Source organism: Zalophus californianus, chromosome 1 (assembly GCF_009762305.2).
Source record: "Zalophus californianus isolate mZalCal1 chromosome 1, mZalCal1.pri.v2, whole genome shotgun sequence".
Lineage (NCBI taxonomy): Eukaryota > Metazoa > Chordata > Mammalia > Carnivora > Otariidae > Zalophus > Zalophus californianus.
The window spans coordinates 151,846,978-151,863,151 of NC_045595.1; the positions used below are offsets into that span (position 1 = coordinate 151,846,978).

The 16,174-nt window shown below is 35.6% G+C and overlaps 1 protein-coding gene across 2 annotated transcripts in view; it reads left to right on the forward strand.

The window, feature by feature from the left end:
• The window catches only part of GSK3B (glycogen synthase kinase 3 beta), a 205,888-nt gene that overhangs the window by 178,526 nt on the left and 11,188 nt on the right, over positions 1–16,174 (forward strand). For both annotated transcript variants that reach the window (XM_027587005.2, XM_027587006.2), the window contains one exon: positions 8,646–8,744. In XM_027587005.2, coding sequence (XP_027442806.1) covers positions 8,646–8,744 — 99 coding nt within the window. The remainder of the gene's footprint in view (positions 1–8,645; positions 8,745–16,174) is intronic.

A 16,174-nucleotide genomic window follows, 5' to 3' on the forward strand; every position in this document is an offset into this window, starting at 1 on the left:
CCCTCAAATGAAATAAAGATAAATCCTTGTCTGCGTGTAGTAGGTGTTCAATGAATGTTTGAGTGACACATGCCACTTTTAAGTAAACACAGTATTGATTCATGCAACCAGTATTTATTAGACATTTCTAATGTTCCTTCTAGTTGCTGTTAGTGTTGGGTTTTTTTTGTTTTTTTTTTTTTTTTGGAGAGAGAGACAGAGATAATGAGAGAGCACAAGCCAAGAGGAGACAGAGAAGCAGGCTCCCCCCTGAGCAGGGAGCCCGACGTAGGGCTCGACCCCGGGACCCTGGGATCATGACCTGAGCCAAAGGCAGATGCCTAACTGACTAAGCCACCCAGGCGCCCCTAGTGTTGTTTTAATTAGTCAGGTAAACCTACCCTTTGAATAGAGGTATGAAGATTAAACCACTTGAGTAAAACACAGGTTTATATTAAAGTAAAGCTTAACAACAAAGCTAACTGCACTTTGATGTTTATTACTGTGCCATGAGTAATTAGCTATAAATGATCATTAGTATTATACTCATATAATTAAAACAAGTATTTCTGGGCCCCTGGGTGGCTCAGTCGTTAAGTGTCTGCCTTCGGCTCAGGTCATGGTCCCAGGGTCCTGGGATTGAGTCCCACATCAGGCTCCCTGCTTGGCAGGAAGCCTGCTTCTCCCTCTCCCCCTCCCCCTACTTGAGTTCCCTCTCTCACTGTATCTCTGTCAGATAAATTTAAAAATCTTTTAAAAAAAAAATAAAACAAGTGTTTCTGTGATCAGCTAGAGGAGGAAGAGAGATGAACAGATATGGGACAGAAAACTTGGAGATCCTTTTGACCCCCTGGGTCTGTAAGTCAGATTATCAGATGTCTCATTTTTCTGGCAATGGGGCTTCAGTGTTCTGGGACCCCCTGAATGATCTCTGCATCTAGACATTGGAAACCTGGACAGACCTTTGGCACACCCTCTTTTCCTTTGGTCATTGTATCTCAAAGATGGGACATAACTGAATCAGACCTCAGGAAGCAGGTAGAATCAGGAAATTCCAACAGGGATCATTATTTTCTTTATTCACCAATTCCTTGCCTATTCCAAGGCTGGAATATATTGGGAAATAGGTTGCTTTGTATGTTTAAATGTCAGTCTCCTGCCCACCACACATCCCCAATACTAGTTTTCTACCTAATTTGTATGAAATTTTACCAAGTAAAGTTATTTTAGCAAACATTTTGCCCTGAGGGCATAGGACGAGTTGGGGGTTGAGCAAAGGTGTGTAAAGATTATCAAAACATTAGTATGATTTAGTTTGAAGAGTTTACTGTTTTACTACTTAGCTGGGTTATCTGAGAGATTGGTAGCTTTGTGGGAAGATATAGAGGAGTGGTGGCTTCTTGGCTGGGCCAGAAGAAGGGAGAACTGCTTAAATGAGACTTAAAATAGGATATTTGGGCCTGCCAGAGAGCACCATGCAAACTCGATATCTTGGGGTAAAGTGGCAAGACTACCTGCACATGAGGAAAGCAGATGAAATAGCAAAGAGGTTCCAGAAAGCAAGTGGAAAAAAGGACAAAAATAGAGAGAACAAAAAAATAGGGAAAACGGGTGCCTGGGTGGTACAGTCGGTTAAGCATCTGACTCTTGGTTTCAGCTCAGGTCATGATCTCAGGGTCCTGGGATCCAGCCCCGAGTTGGGGCTCTGAGCTTAGCATGGAGTCTGCTTGAGATTCTCCCTCTCCCTCTGCCCCTCTAGCTTATGCTGTCTCTCTCTCTTAAATAAATCAATAAAATCTTTAAAAAAAAAGAAATTGGAAAAGGATCAGAGAGATTTTAAAAGGAGTGTAGGCATATGTTACAGAATGGGAAGTGATAAAAATGGAATTGAGAATAAGTTGGGGATGAACAGTAAAAGCAAGTGTTCTAGAATCCCAGTTCATCAAAGGGTTATACTTCTTCATTTGAAAGCAGTAGATTACTTATTTATAAAATTCATTGTATGGAATTAAAAAAATTTTTTTAATTACTGTAAATCATCATCATCATTAGGAGGTTCCATAATCTTTGTAGCAACGAATTTTAAACCAATATTCCTGTTATAGAATAGTGATACACATAAATATGGTCAGCCACCTGCTTATCTGCCTTTCTATGTCCTGGGCATTTTCTTTTAGCCTGCCTATCCTCAGCTACATCTAAAATGGCCACAGTTAGGGGCGCCTGAGAGGCACAGTAGGTTAAGCATCCGACTCTTGATTTCGGCTCAGGTCGTGATCTCAGGGTCATGAGATTGAGCTCCACATCAGGCTTTGCGCTAAGTGTGGAGTCTGCTTGAGATTTTCTTTCCCTCTCCCTCTGTTCCTCCCACTCATGCTCATTCTCTCTCTCTAAAATAAATAAATCTTTAAAAATTAATTAATTAAATAGCTACAGCATTTCAATGACCTGAGGTGATGATTCTTCCCATATTATTCTCAAATTACTGTACACCCAGAGTTGGGGTTTTTTGGTTTAGACTTATAATTTATAATAGCAAGGATAAATTTACATAAGATAGAAACTCTTGATTTATATGTAGGATATGAGTCAAATCACAAAGTAAAACTCATAAACTGTTCTAATTTGCAGTACCCCTCTACTTTAAAAAAAAAAAAACTGGACTATAAACTTTCTTTGTGGCTATCCCTGTTTCCTATTGTGTGTTCTTTTGAGTGAAAACGACTATAAAAGGCCTTTATAGAACAACGGACTTGAGGAAATTTGGTTTTAAATAAGTGGATTATTCTGGTAAATAAATAAGAAATAGAGTTGTTCATACTTATCAAGGGAGTTGATGTCAAAATTATTCTTTAATATTTCATAAATAATCTAGAAGAGTAAATTTTCTAGATAAGCAAGTTGTACTCTTCTAGATATTAAAATGCTAAACCAATGAAAATACACTACAGGGAGAACTTGAGAAAATTCTTGAGTGCACTGAAAGGAGGCAGATAAGTCTCTTAATTCAGGTAGCTAAAGAACTAATAACAAAAATGTTGACTGTATTCAAGATTTTAGGATCTAAATTATTAATTATTTATGAGAATTAATTGTCATTTTTCCCTGAGATGATTTTGTCCACTCTGTTTCTTTGACCATACTACTGGGAAGAATGTGGAATGGTATAGGAACAGACAATCAAAAACTAGTATCTTAAAGTTCTTTGTGTGGTTTAGACAGATACACTTCCAGGAAGACCAGAACACTGGTAGTATATGATATATAACCAAGGCAATAAATACATGCAGTATTGCATATGAAAGGAGATAAGTCAGACCTAAAGTCTAGTTCTCAATCTTTAACTAGTTGTAGACGTTGGCCAAGGTGTACTATGTGTTAGTTTAAAAAAAGTTGAAGTAAAGAATATTCAAGGACACTTTCAGCTCCCAAATGCTGATTATAAAAATGAATTGACTTCAGAAAGACAAAGGAAGGAGGGAGGAAAGGAGAGGAAAGGAGGGAGGGAGCTAAACACCACGATAGGGTGGGATATATAAAATCATGGTATAAATGGATACAGAAAACACAGACTCACTTTTCCAGGAATCAAAATATTAGTATTATTTTTAGATGCCTCAAAAGGTTATTAGCTAAAGTAATTCATAGTAATGCTACATTTATTATACTCCATCAAGAATGGAATTGAGAATGTAAGATTTTTAGGTTATTAAGGTCTATTCTTTTTAATCCCCAGAACTTTTAAAATACTAGCATTTTGCTAGATACCTTTCAAGATATATCACTTCTATAAATGTAGTATACTAAATGCATTCAGACATTTTTGGGTGACTGGTATAAACTGTGATGCTCCCTCTTGGGCAGTTCCAAGGCAAAGTAATCATGGATATTATGTAGTCCTCACATTAAACATCGTTAATATCACCAAGAAACAGTGAGCCTTGTAATTATTTGTTTACTATTTGTCTGATCTTCTAATTAATTAAGTTATTTGTTTAATTTTAGGATTTAGAAACTTGGTCAGGGATTTTTGGGCACTTTGAAATTGTTAGGAGTGGAGAGGAGCCCATTATGATATGGTTGTTTAAAAAAAATCTAAGCAACATTAGAATTCAGTAATGTGCGAGATCAAGTTGCACATCCCAGCATTTGAATTATTGCTCAAAAAAAAGGACACAAATGGGCATACCATTGTGAAAATCGTCTAAACCTTTTCGTAGAGAAATACCACTTTATATAGACAGCCACGGGCAATTTTCATATATAGATAGGAGACCTGATACACATGTGAAGACCTCAAACTAATTGTAGAAGAAAAAGTAAGTCTGCCTCTTTTTAGTGACTCCTTTCTGGAGATCTGCAGGGTCAGTTTCAAAGCTAATGAAGAAGATAACTTTCTACCTGATGACTGAGTATTTTATTACATCACTGTTAAGAGAAGATCTGGTAAACAAAGGGATTGATTTCTTCCCTCTAGTTAACACATTGATTGCTTCTCTCAGCTTTCCCACTATCCACAGTTTGAACAAACATATGTATGCCTTACATAGCCACTGACCCACTGCTTCCTCTCCTCCCCCCAAAAAACCAGGAAGGTTTCTTATCTACCTCTTATTAAATTTGGGACTCATCTGTTTAGAAGAATAGAAACTTTAAGGAGTACTTAAGGTTTTGTCAACTAGATTTATGTTTTGTTTTAATATTTTAAAAGATTGTTTTATCAGGTAGTCAGGTATGGTGAATTTATTCAGTTTATCTTTTCATGGGAATGTTTCTTCTTTCGTTTTGCATTATAAACAACAGTGCAGCAAAATTCAGTTAAATGAATTTGGTCTGTCTTTTGGTTGATTGATATCTGTCTTGGTTTTATGTATGTATGTATTTATTTAAAGATTTTCTTTATTTGACAGAGACACAGCAAGAGAGGGAACACAAGCAGGGGGAGTGGGAGAGGGAGAAGCAGGCTTCCCTGCTGAGCAGGGAGCCCAATGCGGGGCTCGATCCCAGGACCCTGGGCTCATGACCTGAGCCGAAGGCAGATGTTTAACCGACTGAGCCACCCAGGTGTCCCTATCTTGGTTTTATTGATAACTATTTTTAAATTCATTTGGCTTTTCTTTAAATTGTCCATAAAATGTTTGGTTATGGAACACGTAATGACTGATACCCTATCAAAAGATTCTTGATATTCCCTGATAAACTACTATGTGGTTTTTGATGGCACAGTTTCATGGCATCTGCAGTTGGTTAAAGAAACTTTTACCATTGTTAACTTTTCTAAAACCTTCTGAACCTGTTGCCATGTTATGTTGAGCCACGTCTCTGCGATAACATGGTCTGTCTTGTTCTTCCTACCTCGATCTCCAAAGCTAGCCCCACTTCAGTATTATGGACCTCATTGTTTCCTTAATTATCTCCTTACTCTCAAGCCTAGCACACATATTTATTCCATAAATATTAGCTTGCTTTTTATTTTCAGTCTCATTTATACTCCTTATTCTTTGTCTTCAAGAATACATGCACTCTCCCTGATCCTGTAAGGTTCTTTTGCTCTGCTGTTTCTGTCCTCTAAAATACCATCCTTTTTTACATTCTTGTGCCCACCCTGCAGTTTGTATCCACACTCATTGTTTCAATTTCCTTATTACTCACTGTCATGGATAGACAGGAAGACTGGGAGTGGGTAGTAATTATCATGAGCAAAACATCATTTCAACCATTTTGTGCCAGTCTCATAGAAGTGCCCATAAATCTGTCCCCACAAAAGGAACAGACTTCAGTGTAGAGAACAGGACTATAGCAAAAGTATAAGGAGGCTTCCTCTTTTCATATAGGCAAAGTTACGACAACCACCTCTCTGAAGTAGAGAAAAGCTAATAGATGGAAAGCAGTGGATCTCAAAGAATTCCTATAATTAAGGAAGAGGACAGTGAGTTACAGAGGTTGGGGGTTTTAGAATTCCATAACTTTTAGAATGTTAGATTCAAATAAATTTGCAAAAGCCCTCCCCTCCACCCAAAAGCTACTCATTGACTCTAGGTTAAGAATCTAGTCCTTTTAGTTATTTTATGGACTTTACTTACTCTCCTCTTTGTCTTTAGATACAGCAAAACCTCCAGGATCCCATAGCTTCTCCTTTTCTCGCCTCTTATTTTCTTCACTTTTCTCCTTCTTTCCTTTCATTAGTTACCCCTCTCTCCCTATCCAAGACCAAAATGGCTGTCTCCTCCCTAAGAAAAAAGAGGTTGCTTTTTTTCAAGCCCTGCCCCTGTGTGTGTGTGTGTGTGTTTGTGAGTGTGTGTGTGTGTGTGTGTGTGTGTGACATAAAACTACCATGCCCCCTCAACTGGGCATACAGATACATAGAAAGATGGGTGATCTAATAAAAGAGAGTAAATAAATGGGAGAAAGTGGGCAGCATGGGCCACAAGTAAAGTGATGATATTGAGTTTATTTTAAAGATTATCAGAGATTATTAAAATGCCTTATCTTAAAATCTCTGGCTATCTTTTCCTTTTTAGATTTTCTTTTAGATGTTGGGCACTTGGTCATAGAGATCTTTTAATTTAAAAGTGCTCCTATCCTGAATAGGTTGAATGCCTTTCTTGCTAGCTTATTTGTGCAGTTGTCCTTCCATTTTCAATTTCTGTTGATCAAAGACAGTTATCTTTTTCTCTGTCCTGGGACCTACTAACACAGTTTCATGCTCAGTATTGATAGATGGATGGGAGTATAGATGGGTGGATGAATGGATGGATTTTAAAGAAACCTTTCTATTTTAGCAGATTTTAATTGTAATTGGGATGATAAGTCTTCCTTTTAGGTTAATGAAGAGTAACTACCACATCCATTAATTTTTATTCTAGAACCATAGAGTCATCAGCCATGGTAATTGGGATTCTCTTGTTTTCCTAGGTATAAGATTATGGGTTGAAATTGGACTAATGTAAAATAAAACAACCTAGAATCTTCCTGTTCCTCAGTGAGAACCAATATAACTACTAAAGCTGATTTTGAGAAAACAGCATCTCTTCAAACCTGATCAGTAGGACAGTGGTTTTCCATCTGTCTTCCACCTGTTAATTTGAGGAGCTGCCCTGCATCTTCTCACTTAAGGGGAAAAGATGATGAATAGTCTTCTCTTAGTTTTAGGCTTTTGCTCCCATTTATTTCAGCTTGCTGGTTTTTGTTTTTTAACCAGAATCTGGTATCATTTAGTACAAAATTTAGATATTTAGGTGCCAATTTGAATAAGTCAATAATGGGGCTTTGCAACAGAAAACATTTTTATTTTCTTAATTTGTTTTTAAAGCTTTTATTTACTTATTTGAGAGAGCGTGGGAGGAGCAGACTTCATGCTGAGTGTGGAGCCCAACACAGGGCTCAGTCTCACAACCCTGAGATCATGACCTGAGTTGGACACTCAACAGACTGAGCCACCCAGGCACCCCCAGAAAACATTTTAAACTATGATATTAAAACACTGTTTACCTTGCTAGGGGCTGGTGGGAAGGATGAATGGGGAGTGACTGCTGAAAGGTTTCCCTTTGAGTAATGACAGTGCTTTGAAACTAGACAGAGGTGGTGGATGGTTGTACAACATTGTGAATGTATGAAATGCCACTGAACTATGCACTTTAAAATGGTTAATTTTATGTTATGCAAATTTACTTTAAGATTATACTATTTCTTAATTTTTTTTATCCCATGCCATATCTGTGAATTGTCAGAATGTATGCTTTAATTCAGAGAATAATGTCTTCCTATAGCTATTATGGTTGTGTAATTATCCCTTCAAATTACAACACTTATTAGAGTGAAAATGAACAGTCACTGGGTAAATGCTGGAATAACAAGAATTAACCAGGGTTGTCACCATAAGACCAGGAGAACGGTCACATTACGTAAAGCTAACACCAGATACTTGTATGTAAAAGCTCACACCACACTCCTTGCTCTCTGTCTACGTCCTTAGATCAAATATCATCTTAAATTATTTCTTAAGGCTTATATATAGAACTTGATTCTTTGAAGAAAGCCACTCTGTAGAATTGACAGAAACTTCCACATGCAGGTAAAAACTAACAAAGTAACAATCTTACTGAGTTAAAAAGTAAAATAGAATGGAATAAAAGCATTCTTATTTTTAATAAAGCAACGAAACTTTAACAGTTGGGTAGGCTGGTCCATGCGTGCAGTGGTGCATACATACACGTACACACACAGACATTAGTCCTATTCTCTTTTCTATGACACTATCACTCTCAATTCCTGTAGTCAAATATTGTCAGAGTAATATGGGAAAACCTAGTATATTTAAGTTAATGAAAGATGGAAATATATCTTTGTAAGTTGATTACTAGCTCATTGATTTAGTTTTAGATGTAGGTTTATCGTGTCTTTTTTTCTTTTAAGCCAGTGTTTTGAAGTATTTTATGTTTATTGTTACCAGTAAAAGTAGTTTCACATACAAAGTTAAGAATGGGCTCTAAGGTTGCCTGGGTGGCTCAGATCGTGATCCCAGGGTCCTGGGATCGAGTCCCGCATCGGGCTCCCTGCTTCTCCCTCTGCCTCTTTCTCAATCTCTGTGTCTCTCATGAATAAATAAAATCTTTAAAAAAAAAAAAAAAGAATGGGCTCTAATATGTGTCTTACCTTTTCTTTAGAACTGTCAAGTAATCCACCTCTAGCTACCATCCTTATTCCTCCTCATGCTCGGATTCAAGCAGCTGCTTCAACCCCTACAAATGCCACAGCAGCCTCAGGTAAGAACATTAAGTCTCTTGTCTAAAAACATTCTATTTTTTTAAAAAGATATGATTACCTCCATTTTATTTCATGTGATGCATGTGAACATTTAATACCCTCCAAGTATCAAAAACATAGCACAGCCAAATGAATAAATGTGAATAAAATGTTGCTTTATTTCCAAAAAGCGCAAAAGGACCCCATATATACTTTATATATAAATTGTAAATATCTTATTATAATGTTAAATTCTGTCAGTTATCTTTAAAGTCATGCTTTCTGTATAATTTCTTAATAAATATACATCAGACAAGATGCCTATAGCAGAAAGCAATCTGTACAAATGTAATATTATTGAAGATAATTTACGTTAGTTTCATCATTCTGAGTGTAAATTACATTTGTATACTGGAGAGGCAAACTTTCAAGAACTATAAAATATAGATTGGTGTAATGTAATCATTTGAAAGGACTAAAACTAATGCAAATACATTTAAGATTTAGATCAGAATATGACTAGATCTTGTCTATCTTTTTTAAATAAAAAAAAAAGTGCCTTCATGGTCTCCCAGGTTAGAGCTCTGGTATACTGCTGGTCTCTTAGCCAGTTAATAGGGCTTGATTTAGTGAGAATTGCAGATATTCTGAAAATATCCAACCTTTGAATGAATTTAAAAGTTCCTCAAAGAATGGCTGGATGGTATTTAAAATCAAGTTAGAAATATAATAGCACAATTGGGCTCAGAATTTGGTACCCTTTTTTATCCTCCTCTGAAAAGCATATGTCCAAATCTGACTCTGTTTTCATTAAATCATCTATTACATGGAACTGAGTTGGATCAGACTTATTTTTGCCTAAAGGCACTGATGCTGCAGGAGATCAAATCTTTCATTATTAGTTCTTGGAATTCCACAGTAAGGTCATAATCCATCTCCTGTTGTCCAACACACAATTGTTTGTTCCTGTGCAAAGATTTTTTAGAACGTTGCTAATAAAGATGTCCTTGTCCTACCTTCGTTCCAGAAAAAGTCTGGAAAGAATGGTTTCCTTTCCTGTTCTAGTTCCATCAGCACATGCTACTTTGAGAAAATTATTTGAACTTTATTGGTTTTAGTAACGTCTTACTAGTTTTCTCCATCTGTAGTATGAGTGGCATTGCTCTCCTAGAATAATGTTGTAAAAACCAAAAGTGCTGAATTGTGCTTTAAATTTTTTAAATATAAGGTTTTTTAAACTATGACCAATTTATTTAGAAGGAAGATAGAATTGCTTATGTGAGCTATTAATAAACGTAATAAATCCCGAACCCAAGTTAGATTTTAGATTATGTTGATTGTTCAAAGCATGAAATAGCCCCTAACCCTGAACTAATGCAGTTACTTCTTGAGCTAGTTTCTAAGAGTTTTATTAGAATTGCTTTAGACTATAAATAAAAATGAAGTTAGAAATATAGCACCAATTATAATTGGTAAGTTTTGGGTAATTTTAAATGATTTCCTTAGTGTGAAATACTAAATAAGTTAAAGTGAGGTTTTTGGGCAAATTGTCTGCCTAGTATAACCTGTTTTTTATGTTGCTTCGATACAAGTTACAGCAGATCCCCAAAAATATTACATTGCTATATATATATATTCTTAAAGCCATTTAAATCAGATTTCAACATGAATATGGAAAATGACATTGTAAATGTCAAATGACATTGGCCTCTGATCCTGAGAGTTTACTTTGAAGTTGAAGTACATGAGAGCATGAGGAATTTAATAGAGGAATAGTAGGCTGAGGTTAAGGACAGAATTAAAATTGAGAAAAATGCCTGCCTTGAATATCTTTTTTTTTTTTTAAGATTTTATTTATTTATTTGACAGAGACACAGCAAGAGAGGGAATACAAGCAGGGGGAGTGGGAGAGGGAGAAGCAGGCTTCCCGCCGAGCAGGGACCTCATGCGGGCTCGATCCCAGAACACTGGGATCATGACCTGAGCCTAAGGCAGACGATTAATGACTGAGCCACCCAGGTGCCCCTTGAATATCTTGATAAATAGTTACCAAAGAGAATTTCAGATAATGCTTTGAGCTTCCTTGTGGCTAAAGTAAATAAAGGAATGTTACCTGTTAAAATTTCCCATTGTTTATTAGATAAGCACCTTGATGGCTTAGGGGAAGCAAAATATTTCTGGGCCTGCTGTTTGAGAAGTATTTCTCCCTTAGGGCTTCAGATTTGGTACTGTAAGAGATTAAATGGAGTTCCCTTTACCATTCCAACAATAAATGTAATTATGAGCCTCATATGGATACTTTTTAAAGTGCCCCTCAGTGTGAGCCAATGGCAAAACACCACAGTATAGTCAGGGAAGAAGTTTTCTTTGGGGCCAAAGTAGTGAGAATCAAGTATGTTACCAAACATATCTCAGGAAATGCTGATCTAGATGAAGGAATTGACTGTGCGACATTAACAGCTGCCTATATTTAAATAAATATGTATGTATGCGTATATGTATTTTTTAAATAAGAATTTGGCAGTGTGGGTTATATTCTTTAATACTTTAAAATATACATGCTCTTGTTGTCTCTCTTGGCTTCAGTTTCCTTATCCATAAAACAGGAATAGTAACATAGACTTGTGAAAAGTAAGATATAAAGTGTACAAAGTACTTGGTTTGTGTTATGGTCAGAGTTCAGGTAGTGACTGCAGGTGAATTGATTAAGACCTGTTGGAAGGCTTTACTGTATATAACAAGAACCATCAGAGTTCATACTTTTTAGTTCACTAATCCCACTTTGGAGATCTTAACTTCAGGATACTTCTAATAGAAGACAGAAAGCTACCATGTACAGAGATAGAAATAGGAAGAATTATATAATAACAAAAAGGAGAACCAATCTGATCTGAATGGTCAACAGGAAGAAATTGTTTCAATACATTATGAAATCTCCATCTTTATGTAATCGTAAAAAAATCAATTATGTAGCTTATAGACATTTGCAGAAATATTCACGAGATCTTATGTACCATGTTGGTAACTGCCAAAATGAATGTTTGCATGTGGATAGGGACAAGATAAAAATATACAAAAATTAAAGCAGTTGTGTTAAATTAGTGGGTATGGATGTTGATTCTTTTTTTCCTCAAAAACTCTATTTTTTCTAAATTGTTTTTAAAAAGTACCTCAGTATCAGAAGGCATTATATTTGATCATGGCTCTGATGAGAAACTCTTGAAAATTACATATACTGTTCTTAGTCCATAAAGTATAATTTTACATATGTATAATATATAAGTTTAGTATATAAGTTTAGTATATATGATATATAATTTTAACATATATATGTTTTTTAATGTATATGCAAGTTTTATATATATATAAATTCTGATTTTCTCCACACCCCCAACAGATGCTTTTATTTACTCCATTTGGGAGACCATTCACCTAAACTATTTAGAGTAATAAATCTTGAGAAACTAAAGTTTTACTGATCAAATATGAACCACTTTAGAGATCATGTGGTCCAATGCCATGTGAGTTAAGTGTGAGATGTGGTAGAAAATTTCAACTAGAGCAGTTTTCTCTTTATGTTTTGTAGATCAGTCTTCTGGATAAGGTTTCTTTCAGTGCAATGGTTCTGCTATTAAATTTAAAACACTGATTTCAGCTTGTGTTTCTTACTGTCTGCTGAGAAGAAGCCATCTATCCCATGCTTATGTATATTCAGTAACTGGAAGCTCATTACTGCAAAAATAAACACATTCCATCTTTGTATCATTCTGTTAGAAAGTTTTTCCTTTTTTCACCCTGAAATTTGTCCCCCTATACTTTCTTCCACTCAGTGATCCTATTCTGGGGTTACACACAAAAGTCCTTCAAATTTTAATGATGGCTAACTGCCTTCCATATTAATGAGGGTTTCAAATCCTAATCCTCAATATGTTCTAAGTGTCAGGATGTTGGGTTTTCTAAACAGTTATATATCATCTACACATTTCATAAACATAACAGTTTTTTGCCTCTATTTAAGCAGCTAATAAAACATATCAAATAGTACAAGGCAGGGCCTACTTAGAGATGTTTTTGCCTTTTCCCAAGTTACTGATAAAGTAATTTAAATGTTACTAGGCAAGGCTTACTAGAGATTATTCTTCTGGTGATTTCTGAGTGATTGTTTACCCCTCTTGTTTGCTTAGCTACAGACCAACCTTACAGTGTTCATTTGTATAATATTTTGAAAAACTTTGTAAAATGCTTTGTTAAAATTTTCAAGAAAGTTTTTCCATCCATAAGGTAACTCTGTCAAAAATGGAAATTAAACTTTTTTTTTTAAGACTTAGAGAAATTTCTAATGTCTACTATTTGTCCACTGTGAGTTTCTGTAATCCATTTTGGAATCTGTTTCTTGGACTTTAGATTCTGGGTTTAAAGACATTTAAAATGTGTAGATTGCCCTCACCTTCCTTGGGCTGCATTTTGTTTATTAGGATTTTTGTTATATCCTTTCCAGGTTGAAACCCCTTCTAACAGAAAAGGGAATCATGATAGGAGTTGGACAAGGTCTGTCTTCTCTTTTTACCTGGTCAGGGGGTTTAACTTTCTTTGACCTTGCTTTGAAAACCTTATACTGTTTATTTAAACCAAATCTGGCCTGTTCTTAGAGGTTCACATTGTTACTTTCTATTCTTCCTTGAATGTGTGCCCTTCTTCTTAAAGTTATCTGTATTTAAAATGATGAGCTTATCAGAGAAAACCCTTTTAACTGGTTTCTTTGGTTCTTCTCCCTGTACTTTGCATTGAGATTATTTGCAATTGCTTTGTCAGAGTTTTTTTTCTAATTTTCTGTTTCTTATCAGTTTTGAGTTCCTTTTGAAGACTATAGCCACAAAATCATACCTATTATTCCCTGAACTTTTTGAAATCCATTTTACTGAAGTCATGGCTCAGATTAGGCAGGGCCCGTGGTTCCCTTTCCTTACTACTACAGTTATTTTTACCCCAGAGTTCCTGTCACCTACATCCCCGGCCAGTTCTTTCTTGTTGGGCAGAATTAAACCCAGAATAATTTCTCCCATTGTTTATTTGTTTCCACTAATTTTGAGAGTTGAAATGTTAAACCAGTTAAGTCCATTGGATCAAATACTTTGTGTGCTTTCATCCCCTCCCCAAGTACTATTAGCCTTTGCCTCTTTGCCACTGTACAGTGGGCTTTGGGAAAGCTGTGTCCTTATCTTGTCTGGTTTTAGAATCTACAGGGTATTACCCTCAAGTGTTTCTTTTCCTAACCCTTCCTTTCTATTAAAAACATTATATATGGTTATTTTAGAAAATAAAAGTCTCCCATATTCTCAATTCTAAAGATAATGAAAGGTAACATCATTTTATATTTTAGTCTGTATATGAATAGGCAGAGAGACATGCCCCCCCCTTTTTTTTATGGGCCCTGCTATTCAGGGGATGGGGGTATATGACTCTGCTGTGCATCCTAAGCCTGTACCATAATTTATTTGACTTAATTTCTTAGACATTTGTATTGTATCTCAGTCTTTAGAAGTATAATTGCCAAGTCAAAAGATAATAAATTTTTAAGATTTTGATATGTATCAAATTGCCTTCCAAAAGGTTTGTCCCAGTTTATACTGCCCACTGGCAGTGCTGCACATATTTTTCCATTTCTCCATTACCTTAACATTAGCCAGCCCAAAGTGGGGGTGGGGAAGGTGCTGCAATCATATATTTTTAGGTATTATCAACTTGGTTGCCAAAAAATGTGGATGTCTTTTTTTTTAGGTACAGTGCTATACCCATTTCCTCCTTTTGGCTCTGTGTTTGAAATACAGACTTCCATCCACATAGGCCAATTTAACAGACTAACACCAATGAGGATGTATCTATCCTGAGTTAAGATTTCAAGTTTGCTTGGCAAGTTTTGTAAGCCAGCTTAGTCATTATTTTCTTCAAAGCAGTGTTAAGTATCACTTCAAGGAAATTGTTTCTTCTTATTCAAAACATGTTTTCTCCTATTGAGTCAGAATTTTTGCCTGAACTTCTCCCCCTCCAGAAGTAATGTTAAAATCATCTTGATTAAGTCAGTAAATGTTCTATCAAACCTTCTTCTAGATGTTCTTCAAATGTTCCTCAGTTCCTTGCCTGAAGTCACCTGCTGATACTCATAAGCCTTTTTTTATTCTTTGTTCCTAAATTAGATCTTTTAACTTAAAAGGTGAAAATGTTTCCTGTGTCCTCATGGCCTTTAATTACCTACCCTAAACGACCAACCCTCCTAATTAAAATGTGCTCTATCCCTGAGCCCAGAGCACCTAAGATCTCTCCTCTCTGCTGGCAGATAAGATATAAGGTCTTATTGACAAGCCCTCCAACTTTGTTAGTTTTTTAGTTGGCTCCCTGGCATCTGAATCGCAGTTCTATTTTTGAAATGACCGAAGCCACTTCGGTGTCTTGTGTCACACCTTTTCCTCAGAAAAATAAGAAAAGAGAGGTAATGATGCTTTGCTGAGGAGGGGTCACCCTCACTCTCCTTCATTATTATACACCCCAAATTGTCAAAGTCATAGTAGACATTATAAAGAGAAAAATGAAAACTGAGTCCTTCTCTTTATAGGTGACTTTCATTCGTTAATGCAGAATATGATTTCAATTTAAATGTAAGTTTAGGGTGTACGCTTGATTCTCTGTGGAAAAAAAATGGTTTTGTTTGTTCCTGTGTCAGTTAATAACACTAATACCTGAAATACAGTTTTTTTGTTTGTTTGTTTTCAAGGTTTAAGGGTTTTATTTTATTTTTATTATGTTTATCACCATACATTACATCATTAGTTTTTGATGTAGTGTTCCATGATTCATTATTTGCATATAACACCCAGTGCTCCATGCAGAACGTGCCCTCTTTAATAGTTTTTTAATAAAGATATTTCCACTTGGAACAGCTTGAATAGGAACTTCCTGAGTATAAATAGCATATCCTAGGCTGCCAAAATTTTATCTTTTAGTGGAGTTGACCTGTCATGAGACATTTGTAACTATTGTAGAATGAGATAATAGTAAATAGAAACATGTGAAATGGGCTCAGAGAGCTTAAAGGAAATAAGGAAATAAAAGTATACTTAAAGTTAACCAACTATACTTAAAAAAAACTACATGTAAGATATGAAAAGGATTTGATATCTGCAATATGCTTTTACTAATCTGCCTATTTACTATTTTAGTAAAAATACTAAAAAATTTAAGGATTTTGTAGCTTTTGAGAACTTGAAATGTGTTTATGATAAATAGGGAACAAAGTTTTTATTTTTATTTAAGTAACCATATATAATTAGCAGCCACCCTATGAGAGAGTACAGATAGAACATTTCCATCATTGCTGCTGGGTCAAACAGTGAACACTTGTGTCACTCACTTAAAAGGCTTTATCTTTTAGATAGATCCATAGTTGCAGAATACT